The 23,865-nt window shown below is 43.6% G+C and overlaps 1 protein-coding gene across 1 annotated transcript in view; it reads left to right on the forward strand.

The window, feature by feature from the left end:
* Positions 1 to 570: 570 nt before the first annotated feature.
* Positions 571 to 23,865, forward strand: part of CDH8 (cadherin 8) — a 371,685-nt gene continuing 348,390 nt past the window's right edge. The window contains exons 1-2 of the mRNA XM_032854312.1: positions 571 to 1,004; positions 16,204 to 16,654. Coding sequence (XP_032710203.1) covers positions 16,403 to 16,654 — 252 coding nt within the window. The 5' untranslated portion in view covers positions 571 to 1,004; positions 16,204 to 16,402. The remainder of the gene's footprint in view (positions 1,005 to 16,203; positions 16,655 to 23,865) is intronic.

The following is a 23,865-nucleotide window of genomic DNA, read 5'->3' on the forward strand; positions in this document are numbered from 1 at the left end:
TCCCCAATCCCATTTCCCTGAAGGAGTGGAAGCCAGGGGATGCCAGCAACGCGCTCCACCCGCAAGACCACGGCACGGCCACCTCTGAGCCGTAGCCTCCGAGTAGTAGGCAGCGGTCTGCCAAGCACCCCACTCGGTCCGCAAGAGGCTCTCGGAATTACGAGGTAAGCGGCTCACGCGCACCCCTTCGCCCTGCCGCGTCCTCTTCCGCCCACGGAAAACGGTTGTGGGTCCCTGAAACGCTTTTCGAGGCAACGCGAGCCCCAGGGCTCAGGTGAGACTCGGGAGAGGCAGCTCGCGGGTACCTCCTCCGCTCGCCTTTGATCAGCTGCCAGCTCTCTCCTCCCAGAGCTCGGCCCTCCGCGGGCTGCGCGCGCGGCACGGAAGGGCGCATCTTCAGCCGGGGCTCTGGCGGCGGAGACGCGCGGGGCGTGCTCGGGAGCCAGGAGCGAAAAGTTGGGCGCCCACTTGGAGCGGGGAAGAGCGAGCAAGCGCGCGGCAGCCGAGGGGGAAGGCAGGGAGGGGGCGGGAAGGCGGGGGGAGACTGCTTACATGAATTTCCAAGTGGTAGACCTGCCTCTGCGCTCTGCCCAATGAGATCCGTCAGGGGAGGCACCCGGCTCACTTTTCCACATCACTTCACAGTTACATTTGGCAGGCAGGCGGGCTCGCACGCTGGAGCGCTCAGCCCACAATTAGTGGATTTATTCGGAATCTCCTTGCTTCCTCGGATCTCCTCCGCCGGCGCCGGTCTGTGCACAGACGGTCCCGCGCACTCACCCGCTCGCTGCACTTCGGGCTGCGGACACCCCGAGCCCAGCGCGCCCGACCCGCGTCTCCACACCGAGCCCGGCAGCTCCGAGAGGCATGAACGGAATCCGGAGGCGTCTGCCCAGCGCGCGGGAACCGCTCGGTGCTCGCCGCTCTCGGGAGTCGACCCCGAGCCCCTGCCGCCGTTTGTGAGCCAGGAGGCTTGGCATTCGCCAGCGCGGAGACCCTCAAGAGTAAGTGGTTCCCCCTGCCCCTCGTTTTCCTCCAAGCGCCGAGGACCCCGAAAGGACCGTTTCCTTTAAGAATCCCCCTACCCCTTCGGACACCTCGCGAGTCTCTTACCCACCCCCGCCTCCCCCCTGCCGCCCCCATGGTGGACGCGGGGTCCAAGCCCAGGCGTGGGGGTGAGCTGCGCCTTCTTTCTTGGTATGCACAGCTGACGGGGCCACCTCCGGGCTCTGCCTGATGATTTGGCAAACTGCTCCTGACAGTAGATTCTAGGGAGTAGCAAGCAGGCTGTGCGTCTTTAGTTTCTCAGTGGGTCTCCCTCTCTGCGGTCGCCTGGCGATTTCGCCGCCTCGCCAGGCAGGCAGGCGACGCTGCAGCCGCGCGCCTTCACTGCGGGGTCCGTGCGGTGAATGGGAAACACCCGCCGCTGGTACTGAGGAGGGTGCGAGCCCGAGAGGAAAGGAGGCGAAGGGGCCTGGTTGCCCCTTTGCTGCTTTGGTGTATCTCGCGATCCCCGAGGACAGGGAGGGCGACCCCCGCCTGGGGGCTGCGGGCCGCGCGACCCAGCAGCGAGAGCCCCAGCGCGAGGCTTTCCCACAAGTGGCTGCTCCAGCTGGCGAGGCGTGGTGCCCGCTGCAAACTTGCTGGCTCTCGCAGTCGCCGAGACGCTGGCCCGAACCCAGGCAGGACCCCACAAGCGGTGTCCTTTGCGAGCCAGCGAGGCAGCCCCCACCGAGGCCCCCTGAGCCGGGGACTCCGTACCGTCTCTGCCAGCGCCGGCTGAGCGGGCAGCTGCGCGGTCTGGCATCTCCCCGCTCCCTATCTGCGAGCCCTTGCGGGGGACGGGCCGCACCCCTTGCCGGCAGAGAGGGCTGTCGCCTGGGCTTTGCCAGCGCGTAACAGGTTCGTAAGGGACCCACTCCCCTTCTCCCAGGTTCCAAGCAAGGCAGGGAGACGGTGAACAGCTGCCGCCGCCAACGCGGATGCCAACAGGTACCCACAGTTTCCTGCGCTTTCCGTCTCTCCAAGACCAAAGCGTTTCCCACCCAATCTGGTAAAAGCCTCAAAGTTTTGCTATCGTTGACCCTTCCCCGCAGGCCCTGAGGCGGCGGCTCGTGGAGGGCTAGCCGTTTGCCTCCGCGAGCGGAGATGGCAGCTGTTTGCTTGGGCTGCTCGTTGTAAGAAATCAAACAGCATTAATTGTTTATTGTTGCAAACGCGCAACATTAGTCCGTAATGGAAACCCAGGCTGGCAGCTGCTCACTTCGGGTCCAGTTAAAGAACAGAGCTTATAACCAAGCCAGCGCGAGGAAGACAAGGTCCTTGCAACTTTACCGCCCCTTCCTGAAGATTCCACAAGAGTTTCCTCTTTAAGAGGCACGATCCGACCGTCCCTTAGCGCGCCCGGGCTGCTAATCAGATCAGCCGGCTGCTTGCTTTCACCTGGCTCCGCACGGTTCGCGGGCTGACGGCGGGAAGGCGGGGGCTTCGGAGGAGGTATGCGGGAGCTCTGCCCTCTCGGGTCGGGTACCGTCGCCCAGCAGAGAGCACGGACCGGGGTCGGGTTGGGGCCGCTGTGAAGCGCCGGTCCTCTTCACAGTGCTCCTGACAGCCATCTCAGTGGTTAACAACCCCCCCGGGGCTGTCACCTCCGGCTTCATTTTGGGAGCTTTTCAACTGGAAAACTATATGTGCGAAAGAGATATTTATGTAAGATTTGAGAGTGGGATTTTCCATGCATTCAACCTCGCCGCTGTACCTCACTGCATGCAAAATGAGCCCTGTCTTTCAGGCTCAACACAACTGAGATTTCTGCCCTGCTGTTGCCTTTCATCAGCTGTGTCCAGTTTTGCAGGCGTTTTTATCTGGTGTGCGTGTGTGCGTGTGTGTGTGTGTGCGTGTGTGTGATGTGTAACACAGAGAGGGAGAGAATTTTATTGAGAGGGCTGATACCTTTGAAGGATGTTCTCTAAGGGCTACGTTTTTCCCCCCTCTCAAAGGGAGTTCTCCATAATCATCCTGTCCAGACATGTTTTCCACTTCCTTGAGCTCTGTGGCTGAAAGAAATTCTAGTTCTATCCCTCTTATTAAAAAATAATGCTCATAATAATAATCTAGAATTCTGCTTTAGCAGATTTGAAGATCCCCATTACATGGTCACTTCATGCTAGAGCTGTTGCAGGATTTTAAACCACCTTTGGTGTATATATATATATATATATATTTTTTTTTTTTTTCCTGGACTCTGAAGAGCGCTTAGACTCTATTTTCTCTGAAAACAGAGAAAAGCTTCTCCAGCAACTCCAGGGATTGCTTTATTGAGGGTTGCCCAGTGCAGTTCATCTTCTTCATTCCATTCCCTCCCCCCACCCCCACCAGCCAAATGAGTGTCAGGGTATCCTGTGACCATCACAAATGGGCCATATATTTTAGAGACGCTGGCTAATGTTCTCAGAAATTTGTGCTGTAATGCTGTCATTTAAACTTTTACTCTTTCTCTCCGGCAACCTGGATCTTGTATTTCCAATTATTATTACTATTATAAATCACTTCTGCTTTATAATCCACAGTCTCCCCAAACTCTCAAGATTTCATTTGGGTAAATCTCTCTATGCAAGCCACTTACCTTTTTTTTTTTTTTCCACTGCATTTTTGGTGCCTAGGATGCATTTTTTGAGTTCTTGAAGGGATTACGAGTTTTGCTGAACAATTTTACAGCAGCCCTCGCTGGATTAGCAGCTCCATTTGCTTGCTTTACACATATCAACTCTAAAGGAAAGGAGGTCTTCAACCTGAAAGTAACTTTATTGGGGCATCACGTAGAACTCTGTCCAGACAATTCTTCTAACGCAACACCTTAGATCAGTACTGGGCACACTTTAGCCAATGGTGGTATGCTCAGTGTAAAAACAAATAACCCATAAAACATACTCAGCAGGGTGGAACAGAGCACGTGAGGCAGCATTTGTAAAGGCTGTTGTTTGAGCGTACTCATGACACAACATTTCCTTGTAAACTGTGCACAAATTTAAGGTCTGATACTCCTGGCTAGCAGAGAATGTCGGATTTTGGAGCAAAGCAGGGAAACTCCAAAGAATGAGGGTATAAAGATTCTATTCAAGAATTTGTACTTTAGGGTTTTGCTCTCCTGGTTCCTCTCCTTGTTCATTGGTGAGGAGAAAGGAACGCTCGTGTAGAGAAAAGTTGGAATCAATGCTTCACCAACTGTTCAGAAAACCTTATAAGTAAATTAATACTTTAAGAAAAAAAAAAATCCTTCCTTCTCCTACTCAAGGTGACACACCTCCGGCTTCATCAGCATCCCAATCTGAGCAAATTTTCCATGCAAAACCAGAAGCAATTTTCAGGGATAAAATGACATTCGGTTTATATTTCCCATCACATTTTTCTGGTCCATCAGCAAAGTTCTATGTTTGACAAATCAAGGAACGGGCATAATCAGAATAGCCTTTTAATTATGGATGTAGTCTAAAGTCTTAAGACTTTCTTTTGAAAATGTTGTGCTCAGTGATGCCGCTGATGGTGGCTTCAGTCGTTTGATATTGCTTACAAAGTTATTCAGAGAAACAGGAAAAAGCACAATTTTGGGGGGTTTGGTTTTGTTTTCAGCACTGTTGCGTTCACAGCTGACATGGACTAATTTTGCTTTTCAGTTTAGGAAGAGACTCCTAACTTTGGTGTATTATACAACACCCACAGTGTCAGAATTAAACCACGGCCAGTCTTCGTTGCTCTATTTTGTTTGTGGTCCACACTCCTCCACAGATATGAACACACATGCACACAGATACAGGAAATTTACTTCTACAAAACTTCAAAACATACCTAGACAACTCACTCATTTAATGGGTCAAGTCTGAGAGTTTTATCATGATCCATTTGCCATTTCATCTGCCCTGGATTATTTGATTTTCCCCTCCTGGCTTCTTAAATTTGTACATTGGCCAGTGTCTTTAAAAAAAAAAAAAAAATGCAGTGCTGGAATTTTTTTCACCAGAATCCCATAATTTTATATTTGTGAAATAGAACAATATTGTGATGGAACAAGGTTGTCCTCTGAACTGGTGGGCCTTAACCAAAGAGCTATTAGTCTTCTCTCACTTAATTCCCATAGAAAGTTGTGATGAGCAATATATTTCTGATGACTGTTGGTTCTTGCCTCTGGAACCGGCTTCAGATATAACCATGAGGAGAAAATTAGTTGAACCTGGCAACTTCAAAAGGTCAGAAAAGAAATAAGTTCAAGGGATGCCATTCAGCTGCTTCTCCTGTGTACTGCCTCTAGCTAAATCTCCCAATGCCACTTCATGGCAAAGCAATAGGACCAATACTGTTTCCTTTCTCTGTCGTGTCCCAAGCTTTTATTTCCTGAGTTTTAAATGGCATATGCTCTTCCTTATCATAAATATCCTCCACTTTCTTGCTTTTAGAAGTCTTGTTATTTTTTAAGTTCTGTTGCTATTTAGAAATATATAGATGTGGTTTTCTGTATCTCTTTGGAAAGCATCATAGAAGAATAACACTTGGGTTGAGAACCTTCAAACTTCCCTACCCTCTCTGCCAAAGACATGCTAAAATGATGGTTAGTTGAGGCTAAGCCCAGAGTTAGTGCTAAGTATACATTTATTTAATGCGTCGACAGTTAGCAAAGACTGCCCCCTCTCCCTTTACTAGATTTTCACTAAAGGCTAGGGTGGGATGATATCCAAAGTCTGGTATGGTGACTGACTGCCTTGATTTTCTCTACAGAAATTGGAAAAATTGTCCTAAGTTGATCTTTAGATAGTACTTTTCTCTTTTTTTAAATCAAGTTTTTCACGTTCCACAAAGCATATTTTTTCCTCCCTCGAAGTCACTTGTTAAATGCTATGGGAACATAAAAGCGTAATTCAGCTTTGTAAAAAGGAGAATGCCTTCAAGACTAGACTTACATCAAGAATGCTATTAAACTGTGTGGGATGCAAGTTGTGTTTTATTGGGGAGAATACTCTAAATTATGGAAGTGTCACATGTGTAACTCCATGTCCATACCTTCCCCTTGCTGGAGATGTAGAAAATAACCGAGGGAAGGACTTTTCCTTCTTTGCTCCTTCTCTCCCTCCCTCTTTGCCTCTCTTTAGTATATTTTATATTTCAATGGAACAGTTCATGTAAACCTCATGTGAACTGCAAGTCAGAACATCTTAGAAGATAATTCTATACTCCTCTCTGCTGAGTTATCAGCAGGACTCCTGGCGCTCACATGTACACAGACGAAAAGAATATATTATCCGTGGTAAGGTCTTTCTGTGGATGTATTTATTCATATTTTAAGCATGTTGAATATATTGCAAAGGGGTAGTAAGTGGAATCTTATTCTATAGATGTCATTAAATGAGAATGTTATAGCACATCCATGTATTATTACATGTTATAATGTAACATTTTCCATGCATTGCTTCTTTTTAGATGGATTAATGTATAAAATATGATTATTTGATTCCTGATATGACACAGATAACATAAGTAGATGAAGCAGTGGTAGAAATGTCATAAGGGAATGCTTTTCTTACGCATGCAAATTCATCTCCAGAATTTGATATAAAGATTACAAGGACACATTCTCCTCCTTATTTCTCTATGGCTATTTCAGCTTGACAAACAATTTAATTTTCTCTGTCAAGTATTTCCTTCTTCATGTTGGGGATGCTCAAAAATATGAAAAAGTTAATTTGTACCTATTTTGATTAGAATGGTAACACATACTTGTGTTTGTCTTATTTTTGAATTTCACTAAAATGTAGTGGGTGAAGATGATATTCCTAGTATAATATGTAGGAGAGTATACTGAAGATAGTATACTTAGAATCCGTATAAGCACTTTGATTAATTTCAGGACCTAAGCATTCTACATTATATCTCAGTATTATTTTTGTCAAATGATTGCTGGTACCCATTCCATCATCTGTGTCCATAGTTCATGGTAATAGTGTCAGTGGGTGGTTATCAAGCTATAAATCTTTTAAACATGAAAGAATGACCGTAAGGTGCGCTCATAAGGGTGGTTCCTACACGGTATGATCTAATTGACAGAATCTTGACTTATTATGCTGGGATACTTGGCTGCATTTCAGGTCCAGTATTACAGACCCTATAGTCTTGGTTATATGATATAACTGATTTTAACCATTTCCCCATTATGTAAGCAAAGGGAGAGCTTTTGATTTTTAGCCATCATCAGTAATGCCAACATTTACTGAAATAAATGGAAAACCTTTGTTGAATACTTTTGGGAGAAGACACTATCTGAACCTAGTCTCTGCTTAGCATTATCTTCTTAGCAAATTTCTGAATAGTGTGCAGAAATCATTTTGGGCTCATCTTTGAGTTAATAGGGCCTCCCCACTTGGGCCATTCTCATAAGGTAGATGATTATGAAATGCAACAGATTTTTTTTTTTTTTTTTTTTTTTTTTTTTTTGTAAAAGTACCTGGCCAATGAAATGTTTGCCATGGAGTGGTTAAAATTGGGTTGTAGTGCAATTATACAATACGATGTAGCAGGCTGCGTTTTTCACTGAGTATTTATCAAGTGAGTTTAATGCTTGTGTGTTGTCCTCTCAGCAGAAAATAGTGAAAGACAATGCCCTGTGTTCAATGGAAAGAGCAGACATGGTTGGCTCTTGGGAAAGGGATAAAAATACTGCCCTTTAGAAGCTTAATAGAACTATGAAGTCACTAATTGTGTGTTAGCTGTGGGTAGGAAAAACTATTTATAAAATGTTTAATTCATATCCAACATGGTTCCTTTCTCTCTCTCTCTCTCTCTCTTTTTTTTTTTTAAAGAAGAATGGGAAATTCTTTTATTTGCTTGTCTAAATAGAATGCTGGGATTTCCCCCACTGATATACACAGCAAAAAATTGAAATGAAGTATTTAAAAAATCGAGTCTTTGTAAAGCACATGGAATATTCAATAAATGGTGGCTATTACTGCACATTGATAGAGCTTTATATGCTCTAATTTTTCCACAATCCCTCAAGTTAGAGAGTATGAAACCCAGAGCATCAGTTCCCTCATCAGCCACAATTGAGATACATTTCCCCATATCTTATGAATTAAAGGACAGTGATTCAGGGGCACCTGGGCGGCTCAGTCGTTAAGCGTCTACCTTCCGCTCAGGTCATGATCTCAGGGTCTTGGGATCGAGCCCCACGTTGGGCTCCCTGCTCAGCAGTAAGCCTGCTTCTCCCTTTCCCTCTGCTTCTCCCCCTGCTTGTAGTCCCACTCTTGCTGTCTCTGTCGAATAAATAAAATCTAAAAAAAAAACAAAACAGTGATTCAAACTACTTTTGACTCCACACTCAATGTTTTCAACCTCTGTGTCATGGAGCTTCCCTTGTTCAGCTCTCTTACTAATCGGCAAGGGTAAGGATGATTTCTGTTGGTTACTGTGATTTAAAGCATTTTGGTTCACAACCTTGGGGGTGCCCAGAATGAACTCTGAAACTGGTCTCTGTACACAAAGGGCAAGGAGTGACCAAAGAAAGCAGAACAGTCCCGACGGGTAGGTGGCAGTTCTAATACCCGAGGGAACTCACATATGAGGCTTTCTCTCAGGTTGTCCCAAGATGAGTGGATCTCCACAGCTCCCTGCTAGATTCTTAAGATTTTATTTATTTTTTAAAGATTTTATTTGTTTATTTGACAGAAAGAGAGAGAGAAAAGCATAAGCTGGGGGAGAGGCAGAGGGAGAGGGAGAAGCAGACACCCTCCTGAGCAGGGAGCCCGACATGGGGCTTGATTCCAGAACCTGGGGTCATGACCTGGACTGAAGGCAGATGCTTAACCAACTGAGCCACCCAGGCACCCCGAATCTTAAGATATTATATAGCCATCTCCATGGGGTTCAGTCATGTGTTCAGTCCAGGTGGTCGCAACAATCCCTTACGTCCTCAACGCTGAGTTCTTGAAGTGACTCCAGAGTGGGTAGCATGTAGTTCCAAGGACAGGGGAGTAGGTAAGAAGACTTTGAACCCCTGGGCCAGCTCTCTGATCCATTGGTGGTCACATCCTCATGATGCCCTTTTCCAACAAAGGGCAAGCCCATTGTTTTCACTCCTTAGGTCTCTGACTGTTAAGTTTTGAACAGATGATTTAAAGACAGCAAAGGATGTGTCTTTCAAATGGAGAAGAAGGGATTTAGATTGGTCCTGAAAAATCACTTCGTGGCACTAGTGTGTCTTTAACCAACAAGGGACTTTAATCAACAATCATGGGACTTCTGTTCATCTTTTGAGACGATCTCAATCCAGTTCTGCCTTAAGAGTCTGACAGAAAAGAATCATATCTTCAACATCTTAACTTTATGATTTCAAGAAAGTTTTTATGAATTAAGGCCGGGGTCTATAACACTAGAAAAGTGGCCTTATCGTAGTCACAGACCTGGTCATCCCAAGCTGAAATTTCTATAACAAATAGACCAGCTTCTAAGTGGAGAACAAGTTCTGACCCCTTGAAAAGGAGACAGCATTTATTTTTGCAAGGGTAACCAATGATTGTGAAACTTTTTTTTCTTTAGAGAAAGAGTAGCGTGTCAGTAACAGAGCAGAATGAATTTGGCGGGTATTCTGGGTGGCAAAATAAGCAAATGATATATGCTTTTGGATAGATAAATATCAGGATTAAGGATATGGTATGATACCAAGGGAAAATGACCAGAGGGCTGTGGCTGATGGGGAGATGAATACAGATAAACAACAAATCTAGAATCCTACTCTGTCTGCCAAGGGAATCTGCTCAGGGAATTCTGAAGGCTTTAGAAAAGAGAATTCTCTTGAATTGTATTTGGACACATGCAAGAATCATCCCTCTCTAAAACCCAAATATATCCCTGCCTGTTCTGTTCTCGTCATCCAGAGCTTGGCGTGAATTGCCTGGGCCACACACTGAATCGGGTAGCCGTCTGTGTTTCTGAAACACCACTTTGAATTCAATGTGCATTTACCTGTTTTGAAGCCGCCTGCTAATGGTTCTAAATTCAAGGTCAGAAACATTTTTAATAGAAACTCTCTGGTGCTGTGTGTCATTTTTGCTTCTGTGAAATATTGTGGCCGCTAAGCTCAGTGGATAATAAAAGCATAATTTCCTGTCAACCACAATAATCTGCTGGATTGAATCCTAAAGTGTCTGTAAAAGCCCATTTTTATTTTTGACTTCACCTATCAGCGTGTGGCTTACCATTTGGAACTTTAATTTACGTTATTTACAAAATCGATGGTGTGATGTATTTTTTGCATAATAACTTAACATATCTGAGCATTGAGCTAGTTCACCTTAAAAAAATGTTGGGGTCAGCAGAGTAAGATCCAGGCTGTAATTAGAACTATCTCTAAAATGCGTGTATGAATGAAAAGGCAGACTGCAAGTCTCTTACCCAAGAGAAGGTATTTTCTTAGGGGGAAAAGTCTAAAGACTTTTTTACTTGTAAGAATTCCAGAGAGGCTGTAAAATCTCTTCATCTCACTATCTGGGTGTAAATCAATGCAGCAACATTATAATGAAGTGGATTGCTTGGCCAGACATACATACTGTGGTTGGAAAATCTAAAAATACATTGATTTTTTTTTTTTACCCAAGCTTTACAACCTTGCTCAATGTCTTCTTCCTTGCGTAGAGTTAAGCAGTTTATGTGTGTAGTTACTGTTCACAATGTTTATTAATTCTGATAACAGGGACATAACATTTGGTTGCATCTCAGGAATTCCTGTAAAGCTGTTTTCTGATCCCCAGAGAGGACGTTAGCTTCGCCTATGGCGCGGTGCAAGCAGTATGAATAGTATGGTTCTAACGGGCACGGCAGAATCTCATTTGTCTCCAGGTGGGCTCTCCAAGGCATCCTTTGCTGACATGAAGGCCAAGTCTCACCACCCACTGATAGCGTGTATGTGCATGGGAACAGTCCAGTTAGTGGGACAGTTTCACCAATCCATATGCATAGAGGTGTACAGGGGAGGGGCGCCTGGGTGGCTCAGTGGGTTAAAGCCTCTGTCTTCGGCTCAGGTCATGATCCCAAGGTCCTGGGATCTAGCCTGCATTGGGCTCTCTGCTCAGCTGGGGAACCTGCTTCCTCCTCTCTCTCTCTCTGCCTGCCTCCCCGCCTACTTGTGATCTCTGTCAAATAAATAAATAAAATCTTAAAAAAAAAAAAAGTTTGTACGGGGGTGTGTGTGCTTGGCGGGGGGGTGTTATGACATCATGCAAAATCCTTTCTACTCATTCACACCACCGGGGCAGGGGTTCTCAAAGTCTGATGTATGTATGTCCTCCTCTGCCACAGGGATGGTCAGCAGTGCGTGGGCGTGGAGGAAATGACTTGGTATCACATCAGTAAATCCTTTGTTATTTTAAGGAAAAGGTCAGAGTTGGGAAGTGATCTTATTTGCTCAAACCCCAGGCTTCTCAAACAGTGATTCTCAAACCCACAGTATCTGCCCTCACGGGAGACAGGATTAGCAATACAAAGTCACCTGCTTCGCCCTGGATTTACTGGGTCCTAATCTGTGTTTTAGCAAATCGCCAGGTGATTTGTATGCATATTATAGTTTGAGAAGCACCCCCAGGGCGGGGAGCCAAGGAAGGGACTCTTAATGAGGGTTACCGGAGCTGATTGTTAAAAGTTTCAGGAACTGCCAGAACTTGTTAGCGGCCACAGTGAGAGCTTAAAATTGGAGGAAGTATTTACATTATGGAAATGGAAAATCAAGGATTCTTTATTTTTCTTTCTGAGAGCCACTTAAATATTTAACAGCATACCCTTGTGTCTAACTGTTGCTGGCCTTCCCTTTTAACAGAGAAATGACCTCGGGCTTTGATAGTATTTAGTTAGTTAAGTGCAAATAAAACATTATTTAAAATAATAATCTCTCTGTGCTTTAGTTTGTGTATCCCTAAAATGGGAATGATGATAATAAAATAATAATATTTACATTATGGTTATTTTGAAGAGGAGGTGTAGATACATGCATAGCTGTGTGTATTCGTATAATGTGTGTGTATATGAATATGTATTCATATAATGTATATAATGAATATATGCACACATGTATGTGTATATTTATACACAACTATGTGTGTGTGTATATATGCACACACATATATACACACATACACACACATAGTCTTTCCTGGTGATTTGCCATAGGCCTACATATGTATGTGTGTGAGTTGATGATTTAATATTATCCAAACACTTCCTAAGTGTTCACTGTTAATCTTTTTCTAACAAACAATATTGGTTTTCCATTTTAAAATAGATACTAAAAAAATAACTAGGGCTGTTTAAATAAAATTCAAGTAATAGTACAAGTGACTTAAGAATTTGGCAAAGTCTGGGGGCACCTAGGTGGCTTAGTGGGTTAAGCCTCTGTCTTCGGCTCAGGTCCTGGGTCTCTCTCTGTTACCCCCCCACCCACCGCCTGCCTCTCTGCCTAGTTGTGATCTCTCTCTATCGAATAAATAAATAAATAATCTTTATATTAAAAAAAAAAAATTGGCAAAGTCTCGGGGGTGGGTATTGGAGGGCACTAGAAATTCTGTGTTGGGGAGGGTGGCGGAAATGATCAGTATGGATGAAGAAAGGTTTCTATAGAGTAGGGATAACTTCTTCCCAGAGTTCTGTCACCGTCTGCAGGACACTGACCAAATCATTCCTACTTTCTCTGAAAAATGTAGACCTGGATTAGAATATCACTCATTTGTCTCCCATACCCTGTCCATGGGATGGCACATATTTCTGCTCCCCCATGTCTTAGAGAAATCAAACATGCTCTTCTCGTCACAAAGAACTGGCAGAAAAGAGGGTACCCTAATTGACAGGTACTCTGTGGAAACCATGAGTAGTTATGCATTTGGTGGGTAGCAAGCAGGTGCTTAGAAGATGTAGCAAGTAATGCTGAGGTCCTGGATTAATTGGTGGTCTTATATCTTGTTCATTGCTTGACCTAAATGCCCTTTTACACCTACCTGCTCCCCAGTTGGGTAATTCTTCCTCAACATTCAGATGCCTCTTCCTCCAGGAAGCCTTCTTTAATGCTACCAAGATGAGTGGCATACCTATCACTGTGTATTTCCCTAACCCTTCTCAGGCTGTATTTCAGTAAATATTGTCTCTATTTCTTAGTGTGTACCCATTAGCCTTTTGGTTTCCTGAAGAGAAGAGCATTGGCCTGTTTGACCCTCTCTAGTCCCTGACAGTCATTATACACGCATCAAATACTTATATAATGAGAGAAGGGGTTATGTTAAGAAAGAATTTTGAAGTTAGATTACCTACGGTCAAGTAATGGTCTGCTCCTTCCTGGACATGGGTTTTTTTGGGGGGTGGGGTGGGGTGGGCAAGTCCTTTAATACTTCCGTGCCTCAGTTTTGAACAAAACAGTGTGAGGCACAGTAAACTTTGTCTAACTGTAAGATATTGTGTTAATGGGTACTATTTTTGGCTATGCATATATTCCTTTATTAATACATCCTTTCTAACTAACAAAGCTATTGTATACAATTACTTGTATAATTGGGTTTTTATCACTTTTCACCTGATTCTGGTAGGTTCATGTCACATTCTGTCCTGGGTGCCCCTTTGGTGGCTTCTATCAAGGAAGTGTCTATTATGTGTTTAAAATGGGATTAGGTTTTCTTATCCCAGAATCATTATCAACAGAGCAGATGCCTGAATATACTTTCACAGTATTTGGCACAATTTAAAAATAACTGTACATTCTAGCCTTTCCTAATTGCTTTAACAAGATTACCTCTTTTCATCCTCAAAATAAACCAGTTAGGTATTATTATAGTTGTTGCTGTTATTGTTGGTGGTTGTCCCCCAGATATGAAACTGCTAAGTGCAGTTCTTTAACTAAAATTCAGTCCCCAGGCAGGCTAATGCTGGAGGAAACTCACAAACCGCTCAGGCTTCTCGTCTTTGTAGCACTCGGTCTAAGAGAAGGGCATGTGTGGCTTTTAAGCATTCAGGGATGGCCTTCATGCAGAAGGTGAATTTGGAGAGACTCTGTGCCCTTTTTCTCGAGAAGTATATAGGCTGAGGCTACGTGGACAGGATCAGTCTCCCCTTCCTCCCCAGCCCCACCTATACCCTCCCACATCTCACCCTCTGGAAGGTTTTGAGTGCCCTTTGTCACTCCTCCTTTAGAGGTCACACAGCTGAACCCTCTGCTCTTTCATTTGACTTTTTTTTACCAAAGTCTCCCAGGGACAGGGACCACATCAATAACACCTTCATGGCCTCCCTTAAAAAACAATCACAGGAACCCCAGTTCAGTGAGCACTTTCTGTGGGTTCCTGCCACTTTGTAAGATGGTTGATTCTGACTCATTCTCCTGCCTAGAGGAATTATTACTGCCATTTTGCAGTGGAGAAGACTGAAGTTCATAGAACTTGAGTATTCCATCCGCCATGACAGAGACGGCAAGTTGTGGGGAGCTAGAGTTCAAACCCAGGCTTCTCTGCCTCCCCAGTGGAGTCCGGAGCCTACGACAGTGCTCCCCAGCACTACCCCGGGCGCATGTCTAGGAGAGGGCAGGATAATCGATGCCTGTGCGGTAGATGCTGGTTAAATAAATAAGTGGTTTGGCAATTCAGAAAGATACTAATACTTGGAGGTAGTTTTATTGAGAACTTTGACATTTTGTTTTAAATCTGAAGCCTGCAAAGGTCTGCTCTCAACACTGGCACGGAGAGGCGGTCTTGATGGAAATCTGCTTTCCAGGAAAGCTGGTCTTCCCTTGGTGTGCTGCAGTTCCAGGGCAAGTAGAAGACATTGTTCTTGGGCTCTTGTTTTCCCCTAGCTGGTTTCCTATGGAAAGCTTTTCTTCTCTCCAGTCTACAAAACAGCTGCTGTCTGCAATGGTTCCCCTAGGCACTCATCAGGGTGGGGCCCCTTAAGCTAAATAGTCCTCGAGTGGGAGCTGGGCCCCAGCTAAAGGTGACAAGCCGGTGATTCCTCTGGCCATCTTGTTCCATCAGATATAGCCTGTGTTCACAGCAGAACGCGAGTCTGCCATTTCAGCTGGCTTCACGAAGGCCACTCACTGGCCCAGCCACTGTTAATGACTTTCTTGCTTTCCCATTCTGAGCCAGAATGGAACCAGGGACCTAGGGGTGAAAGGTTCCGTACCCCATTACGAATTCCCTAAGCCAGACCAATCCCGATGGTGTTTTGAGGAATTATTTTCCCATTTAATCTAATTCGGCAAGGCTTCTCTCTGGGATCTGCAGTGAACATTATTTCTTTAAAAATAATTTTTTTTGAGAGGGAAGAAACACATTTCGCCACGCTGAAGGTAAGCAAAAAAATGTATTTGACACCTCAGGTAATGGGGAATTTTTTGCCCATCCCTTTCTGAATCCCCTCAATTGAAAATTGTGTTTTTACCATATTTCATTCCCAAAGGAGCTTTTCATAATTTAAATCTCCTGTCCAACTGTACATTTAGAATGGGAGCCCTGACACCGTCCTGATTATAGCATACATGCCGGACATTACAGAATTTCTCTCTGGGAACATTCTAATTTAATTCACTCATTATTAGCATCCTGGCAGAGAATTGCATTCTGCACCCTGAACTGGACCGTCCCTTCTGATGTCCTGTGGCAGCTAAGACTGTAAAAATGGGAAATTTCCTTTCCCATTCTCATGTGTAAATTAAAAAAAAAAAAAATTGCCCATTAGAGGCTAGTTTCTTCATAGAATGAACTCAGCATAGAATGAACTAGGACTAACCTTTAAATCAGCAGAGAGAGAGAGGAAAGGAGGGAGGAAGGAAGAAAGGAAGGAGCGTTCAGTCTCTTCTATGTACTATGTTGCACATGCCCCAACTTGCATTACAAAAAAAATAAGCGAGGGTTGGTGAGAGACAAGAGGGAAGGAAGGTGGGAGGAAGGGAAAAAACTTCTGTTGCATAAGTAGTTTGTGATAAGCAACGTCGATACAAAATAAATACTAACATCTACGTAGAGCTTAAAAAAATAAGAGGATCTATTCCTTCTGACTCCTCAGATCCCCTTTCTTAAACTCAAAGAGTTTGGGAAATGTCTGCTGTGGTCCAGTTAGGTGCTTTTAAAAGGCAGTGATTGTGTTCGAAGACCTGTTGCCCTGGACCTTGAGCTCTCTCTCTCTTTGTTTCCGCAGGCAGTTTCAAGGAAAAGGAACGCCAATGGATGGTCGTCTTAGAAGAGCGGCTTAGACGATGTCTGTTTCCTGTGCTATAAATGCGTGGCAGAGCTGTAAGTAAATGGTCCACACTGCATGATGAATTGGATGGCTGCAGACCGGAGGCAAAAAAAGTAATTGTCTCATTTTCGTGGTGATTTGCTTAACTGGTGGGACCATGCCAGAACGGCTAGCGGAAATGCTCTTGGATCTCTGGACTCCACTAATAATATTATGGATTACTCTTCCCCCTTGCATTTACATGGCTCCAATGAATCAGTCTCAAGTTTTAATGGGTGGATCCCCTTTGGAACTAAACAGGCTGACTGAAGAACAGCGGATTTTGAACCGCTCCAAGAGAGGCTGGGTTTGGAATCAAATGTTTGTCCTGGAAGAGTTTTCTGGACCTGAACCGATTCTCGTTGGCCGGGTAAGCTAAGCTTTTCAGATCCCACTTTCAGGATCTGTTTCTCCTCTTTAGATCCTGAACATCAGACTTGTCAGGATGGTTGGCACACAGCTGTAGTTCTTTAGGCCAGATGGTTAGTTACCTATCGGTTTCCTCAGGAACATGGATAATCCCAGCATAACAGTTTTAAATGTGCACAGACTGCTCTCCTGGTGAAGGCTGGTCTCCCCCACCACTTCCACCCCATTGGGTACAGGAATACCCATAGAATGCACGTGCAAATACGCTTCTCTCTCTCATTTTGTACAAGAAGTCTGCACGCCGAACTTTTTCTCTAGCTTAAGTGTTTGGAAGAGGTATACCTTTTTGCTCAGTTTGAATTTGTACGATCTCAATTCCCAAGATGTTACTCGTTTTGTTTTGTTTTGAGGCCACGTCTCTCTAGTTGCAGGTAGCTTTTTCTCCTTTTTTGTTTCAGTTTTGTGGTGGGTTTGTTGTTTCCGCCATTAACCAAGGATGGAGAGAGGGAAATTCTTGGTGGATGGTTCACAGTGCTTTGTGCTATAATTCAGTAACATTTGCTAGAGGAAACTAGTTCATTCAGTGTCAGATGGGATCAAACGTACACAATCAGAATTTCAGACAGTGCCATGCGTGCCTTGTGTCTGCGGGTGGATTTCCATTTGTTTTGTTGTTGTTGGCAGGTTAGACAAATGTTCCTTGTGTAGATAAGTGTTTTCCAGAATGACACCGTTGGTTATTGAAGACAATACATGTTTTTCCCTCAGAAATGTTCATAAGCGTCACACATGGTCATCATAGGTGGAATTCCAATTATAAGCCTGCCAATGGTTGATTTTCCTAAGTCCGATTAAGAAGTGAATCATGCCCAACAGTACTTATTTCCCAAAAGCAGTGATTAAGAAGAAAATAGAATGAGAATGAATATTCATCTTTAAGACCCAGGTTAACTCTTTGTGTTTTCCTGGGAACTTCTGAGTGCATTCCTGCTTCTATCTCATTGTCTGGCAAAGCAAATTGAGAGTCTCCAAAGATTATGTTTTCTCATTTCATATAGTTAGTCTACTTGGACAAAGGAAACCTGGAGGAGAAGATAGGATGAATCTCTCAATATTTATGAAGCCCTTTCTATGGGAGTGTATCAGTAAACAACTCCATGATCTCTGCCTTCAAGGAGCTCACACTCTGGCCAGTGTGGAGTGTGTATTAGGTATTGGCCACTAATATAAGAGCACTTTGTGGGCACAATCTTATTTGATTCTAACAATAGCTTTCCACCCATTTCCGTGCATATGAATGTATGTAATGTCTCTCTCTCTCTCTCTACACACACACACACACACACACACACACATACAAACAATATGTAATACATCTACACACCTTTTTTTTTCATATGTCTAAACTATAAACATCTCTGAAAGATTTTTTTTTTTTTTTTTTTTGTATGCCTGTTACGAACTCAGGTAGCAGAACTGACTTGAGGCTGTTTATAGTCATGATGCATCTCATTACTGTGACTGTTGATGTACTTCTTGGGGGAAATGTTAATGTGCTTGACCACAGGGTGCTACCCAGACTCTGCTCACGGTGCTGCTTACCATACAGTTTATGTGCCTTCATATGTTTCGAAATGTGAAAACTTCTGAATTTCCAGACACACCTGGCCCAGTGGACTTTGAATATGGGCTTCTTGACCAGCATTATGTCTTTTTGTTTATTTTGTAAATACAGAAACTGGGACCTAGAAGGGTTAATAAAACAATGTTACTGAAATAGGAAAAATTCTGAGCTTGGATCAAGTTGGGGATTTCCAAGGCCATAATTTTACCCACCATAGCCTATCACATTTTAGTAACTAGCTGCCTACTGTTTAAACCATCATTTGCACTTCAGAGTTGTTGAGTACGGGGTTGCCTGGCTAGCTCAGTCAGTGGAACAAGCGACTTTTGATCTCAGTGTTGTGAGTTCAAGCCCCACGTCAGGTGTATAGATTACTTAAAAATAAAATCTTTAAAAAAAATAAACAATAAAATCTTTAATCTTTTTTTTTTTTTTGAAAAAGGAGTTACTGAATATGGAGTGCAGAGTCCATAAAGTCCTACTTCCTGGATGTTTAGAACTTTAGCCTGCCCTCAGGCAAGTCTTTTTCTGCCATAGGCAGCTCTGGATCTACAAGCACAGCACGTACATCCGTGTGTAACTGGTGAATGTTTTCTCACCTTGTGTATTAGTTATTTCTTTATAGAAGTACCAGTGTGATAGTATTTTATTTAATATAAATAACCGAACATGCAATGCCCAGGAGAACTTTCCATACTTGTCTGAATAGAAAAAGTAATTAAATTGGCATTTGTTCTAGATTCGTAGGAGCCTGATAACTAACTTTAACTCCTTCTTTAAATTAAGTAATAGAGATAAAAGCAAACAGCCAGACGTTTAACATCGATTGTGAGTTCGTAAATATTCGAGCAATTCCTTTGACTTTGAATCACAGAAATGTTGGTAGTGAACCCGAAGATTTTGGAATGGCCAAAATGCTCCTGAGTCTTTACGACTGTTTTTGTGAATTAGCTCTTTCTCCCTCCTTTACCCTGGGCAGTTCACAAACAGTTGTTAAATCGGAGTTAAACTTATTTCCTGAAGACATTGTCGCAAACATTTCCAATCATACGTATTTCCCCTTCAAGAACATTGCTCCCCAAATACTGTAGCTTAGCCTTTGAGGCTCTTGGGCGGTAGCGGAGCCAAAACTACATTTCAGGTGACTGCGTCAGCTTATAAGTCAGGATGAGTGTGGGGAAGATCCGTATCAAGGTGCCCGCCGGTGCTCTCCGGTGTTTTATCTCTGTGCACACTCTTCCACATGCAGCTTGAAACCACTTCATTGCTGAGTTTCTCCCCAGGAACTGGCTCAGGAGCATTAGTTGCTTAAGAACATCCTCACTCTTTAAAAGACCCTCCTGTGAGTCAGGATGATGCACGACGCAGGCTGAGGTCATGCTCAAGGGCAGAGCCAGTTTTGGAGTGATTGGGTTTTCAGAGCTTCACATACACCCTCACCTTGTCCGATGTGTGTTTTTACTGTATTGCTAGACAGCCGGGTTCAGAGAAAGAACAAGCCCTCAAACATGCGCTCTCCAGAAGTCTGAACCTTGGCTCTGCCACTTTCTGAGTGTTAGCCCTGGAGAAGTTACCAAAAATCTTCAAAGGCTTTCCAAATAAATAAAATATGTAAGAGTCAATAAAATAATGTCTGCATAGTCTCTACACATAGTAATTGTAGCCATGATTATATTCTTTTTTTTTTTTTAATGATTTATTATTTTAGAGGGAAAGGGCAGAGGGAGAGAGAGCTAAGCAGACTCCGTACTGAGCACAGAGCCCCACGCAAGGCGTGATCCCAGGACCCTGGGGTCATGACCTGAGGTGGAATCAAGAGTTGGATGCTTAACTGACTGAGCCACCCAGGCGCCCCCATGATTGTATTCTTAATTGTACGTGTTTGTATTTGAAATGGTGGACAGACAGACAGTTACATCACCAGGTAAGCATAAGACATTGAAAGCCCAAAGAAGAATCCTTTGTTATCCCAGGTGGATTTATTTTATTTATTTATTTTTTTAAATGCTTTTTTTTTCTTTTTTTTTTTTTTAAGATTTTATTTATTGTCAGAGGGAGAGAGAGAAAGCGCGCGAGAGCGAGCACAGGCAGACAGAGTAGCAGGCAGAGGCAGAGGGAGAATCAGGCTCCCCGCCAAGCAAGGATCCCGATGTGGGACTCGATCCCAGGATGCTGGGATCATGACCTGAGCCAAAGGTAGCCACTTAACCAACTGAGCCACCCAGGCATCCCATCCCAGGTGGATTCAGGTAGAGGTGATATTTAGGTGTGTTTGGCAGGATGAAGGATGACTTGTCACTTAGGCTGAGATGGGGTAGAGTGGAAACTTAGATATCTTAGTTGGGCAGAGGGTTTATGCTATGTCATGGGGATAGGGCTGGACTACTGAGAGTCCCCTAGTTAGAAGCAACACAGCTATACATTGTTGAATTAAAATGAAGTTGAAAGTCATAGTCACAGAGAAGCATTCCCTGTCCTATTCTGTCTAAAAGACACCTGTCCTCTCTCTAATATTTCATATCCTTTGTGCTTTATTTTTTCTTCTTCTTGAAGATCATTGTCTCACATATTTTACACATATTCTATCCTTTGCCTGGTTTATGATTTGGCTCCCACTACAATGCATGTTCTACAAAGAAAAATGATTTTTGTCTCTTTTATTTCCCACTATATATCCCCAGAACCTAGAACACTGCCTACATGTAGGACGTGCTCAGTAAATATTTTGCATAAATAAATGAATGAATAGTTCACCTAAATAATGGGAGAATTTGTCAAAAAGTAGTATAGACCCGGTAAGATTTAATACAAGTGGCAATTTTCAATAAAGGAGACCTTGCATTATGTTCATGTTCCCCTTTCATATCAGTATTTTCTAGACCAGCTAGGTAGTTTAAACATTGTTGCTAGTTGTTCTTGGGGCTCCTGGTTGGCTCAGTTGGTTAAGTATCTGACTCTTGGTTTTGGCTCAGATCATGATCTCATGGATCCTGAGACTGAGTCCCACGCTGTGGGCACTGTGGGGGAGTCAGCTTTAAGATGGTCTCCCTCTGCCCCTCCCCCCCACTCATATGAGCTGTCGCTGTCAAATAAACAAACCTTTAAAAACAAATCAAAGTCTTTCTTTGAGTTAGTGATAATGGAAAACTTGTTACAACAACTCTTTCTGAGCAGACTGCCTGATCCCCACTGCAGAGGCTGTGCCCTGTCCCAGTGGCGTGAGGCCAAGCAGATGGTGATCCCACTGTATTCTAATCCATCTGTGCACTTAGGCTTGTGTTTATGGTAGAAGGTACATCAGAACTCTTCTCTCTAAATTTCTGAGAAACAAATATTAGCCAAAGAGACTCTATTCCTGATACTAGTTCATTGTGGAAATAGTGGGTCAGAGCCTGTTCTGCACATAAATACTAAGCATTCCGCACCGCTCAAGACCTCCAGCTTTGACTTCCTGGGCCAATTCCAACACATGGGACCCTGCATCGTATACGCTTATGTGTTCTTGTCTTAGCAAAGAGATAAAGGGAAACAAACAAACAAACCCATGATGACTTTCACAAATATTGCAACTAAGACAAAAAAAATAAAATCATATCCTTTGGATATAATGTACATGAGGTAAGCAGTTTGATGTCATCATGGGAGCTCTGTGCTGTGAGTCCCAAGGATGGTTGATTGATTCATTTTACAAATCATTTTACAAATACTCAGTATTTTACTGAGCACTTACTATCTCCTAAGCATTGTGGCCAGTGGATTCTCCGCTCTGAGCAAATACAAATCCACACTCTCTGACATGGAAGTAATGAGGTACTGCAGGGAGACAGACATTAGGAAGAGAGTCCTGAAAACAAATGTCACTTTAAAACAGACATCAGTCCCGCGAAGTAAAGGAATCTGATTCTGTGGAAGCACATGGACGGGAAGCTGGTCTATTCTATGGGAGGTAGAATCTCCCCTAAGGAAATAGTCTGTGAACTGAGACACCGGAACCGGAGAAGCAGAGTGCAAGGATGAAAAGAGACAGCATTCCAGCAGAGGCAGTAGCCTGTTCGAGACTGTTGTAAGAGCTGAGGAGAGGGTCAGGGTAACTGAGACAGAGAACTAAGGTTGGAATCTTTGAAATGTGGCACAAAGATGGGCAGGATCTCTTGGAGATCTGACTTCTTTCTTTTTCACCTTTGCTATGAAACAGCTGGAAGAGAGCGTCACCTGGCCTTTCTTGGGCAGTTCCCTCACTTGTAATGGGATAGTGGATTATGAAATTATATTTAAGATACTAATCCCTATGGAACAGGAAAAGAAAGCAATATAAGAAAAACAAGTGTAGCATCTATTGATTTTCTGCCCAGGTTCCTTTAGCTCTTGTTCTGTGCTCTGTGAACCTCAGTTCCTCTTATTGCTTTATTTTGGGAAAAACCAGTTTGCTCTCCAGGTGGTCAGAGATCTATCCTAAATCCTCTCTCTTACATAAACTCCTCTGCTCTCTTTCCTCCCTTTTCCCCTCCTACCTGGGCTTCTGAGCAGTGCCTTATTTGGATATAACTCTTCTGCTGGTGATGCCACATCTATTTATAATTCTCTCCCTCCAAGGCACTGACTCATTTTCTCTCTTTAAATTTGACCTTCTAACCTTCCCTCTTCTCTCTAACTTGGAAATCGTTTGGGTGGTGCTTAGTATGAAGGACACGGGATGCCAAATAATTACACTGTATTACAGTTTACGGTGTCAGCAGCCGGCAAGAAAATTGCACTTGACATGCCATTATTTTTGCCGGCTGTTTGCATCTAAAGAGCACTGGGCTACGCAGCCACAGCCAAACTGTATCCTCGGCCTTGCGAGAACAATTCACTGTCGGTTCCGTGAAGCCTCTGCCTACTCAGACAGAGCCTGTGCACTAAGAATTTGGCAGGAATGCAAGGCAGCATCGCGTGTCTCAATCTGGTGAAACGATGAGAGTTGTCTGCGTCTTGCCCAGTGTCCCGACTTAGAAATAACAGGCGTCACAGAGCTTTGGGAAGTCTTTTGGCACCGATATAAATAAGTGAAATAATATTAGTCATGTAGATCAGCAGAAACGCTAAATGCACACACATGCACACAAATGCGTGCACAAACACACATGGACCTATTGGCTGAGTTAGTGCATGAGTAAAATCCCAAATCATCTCCTTATCCTTTCTCTGTGTAGCTCTAGACGTTCACCTCTGTTTGCTTCATTCCGTATCTGGAGACCGGGTGAGGGGATGGATAATTTGTGCTTCTCTCTGCAGATACCCCAAGAAGTATATTCACTCAGACTTCTTCAAAGAAAAGTCTCAAATATATCCTCAATCTTAGGGTCATCTCATTGGGGCAGGTATATTTTTCCCACTTGAAGCAAAGGATTGTAGTCCTAAGTTGATGGGTGAAAAGCCAGATTATGAAATCCTATTTTATAAATAAATGACAACAAGGTAATCAGTATATTAAAAAAAAAAGAAAGAAAAAAACAGAGAAAAAGAGAAAAGCAAACATCATTGATTTCTACCACAAGTATGAAGCTAAACCTCATAGGGAAGAATTGGGGAAACATTAATGGCTACAG

The sequence above is a fragment of the Lontra canadensis genome, unplaced genomic scaffold (genome assembly GCF_010015895.1).
Source record: "Lontra canadensis isolate GAN:19392208 unplaced genomic scaffold, GSC_riverotter_1.0 scaffold8, whole genome shotgun sequence".
Lineage (NCBI taxonomy): Eukaryota > Metazoa > Chordata > Mammalia > Carnivora > Mustelidae > Lontra > Lontra canadensis.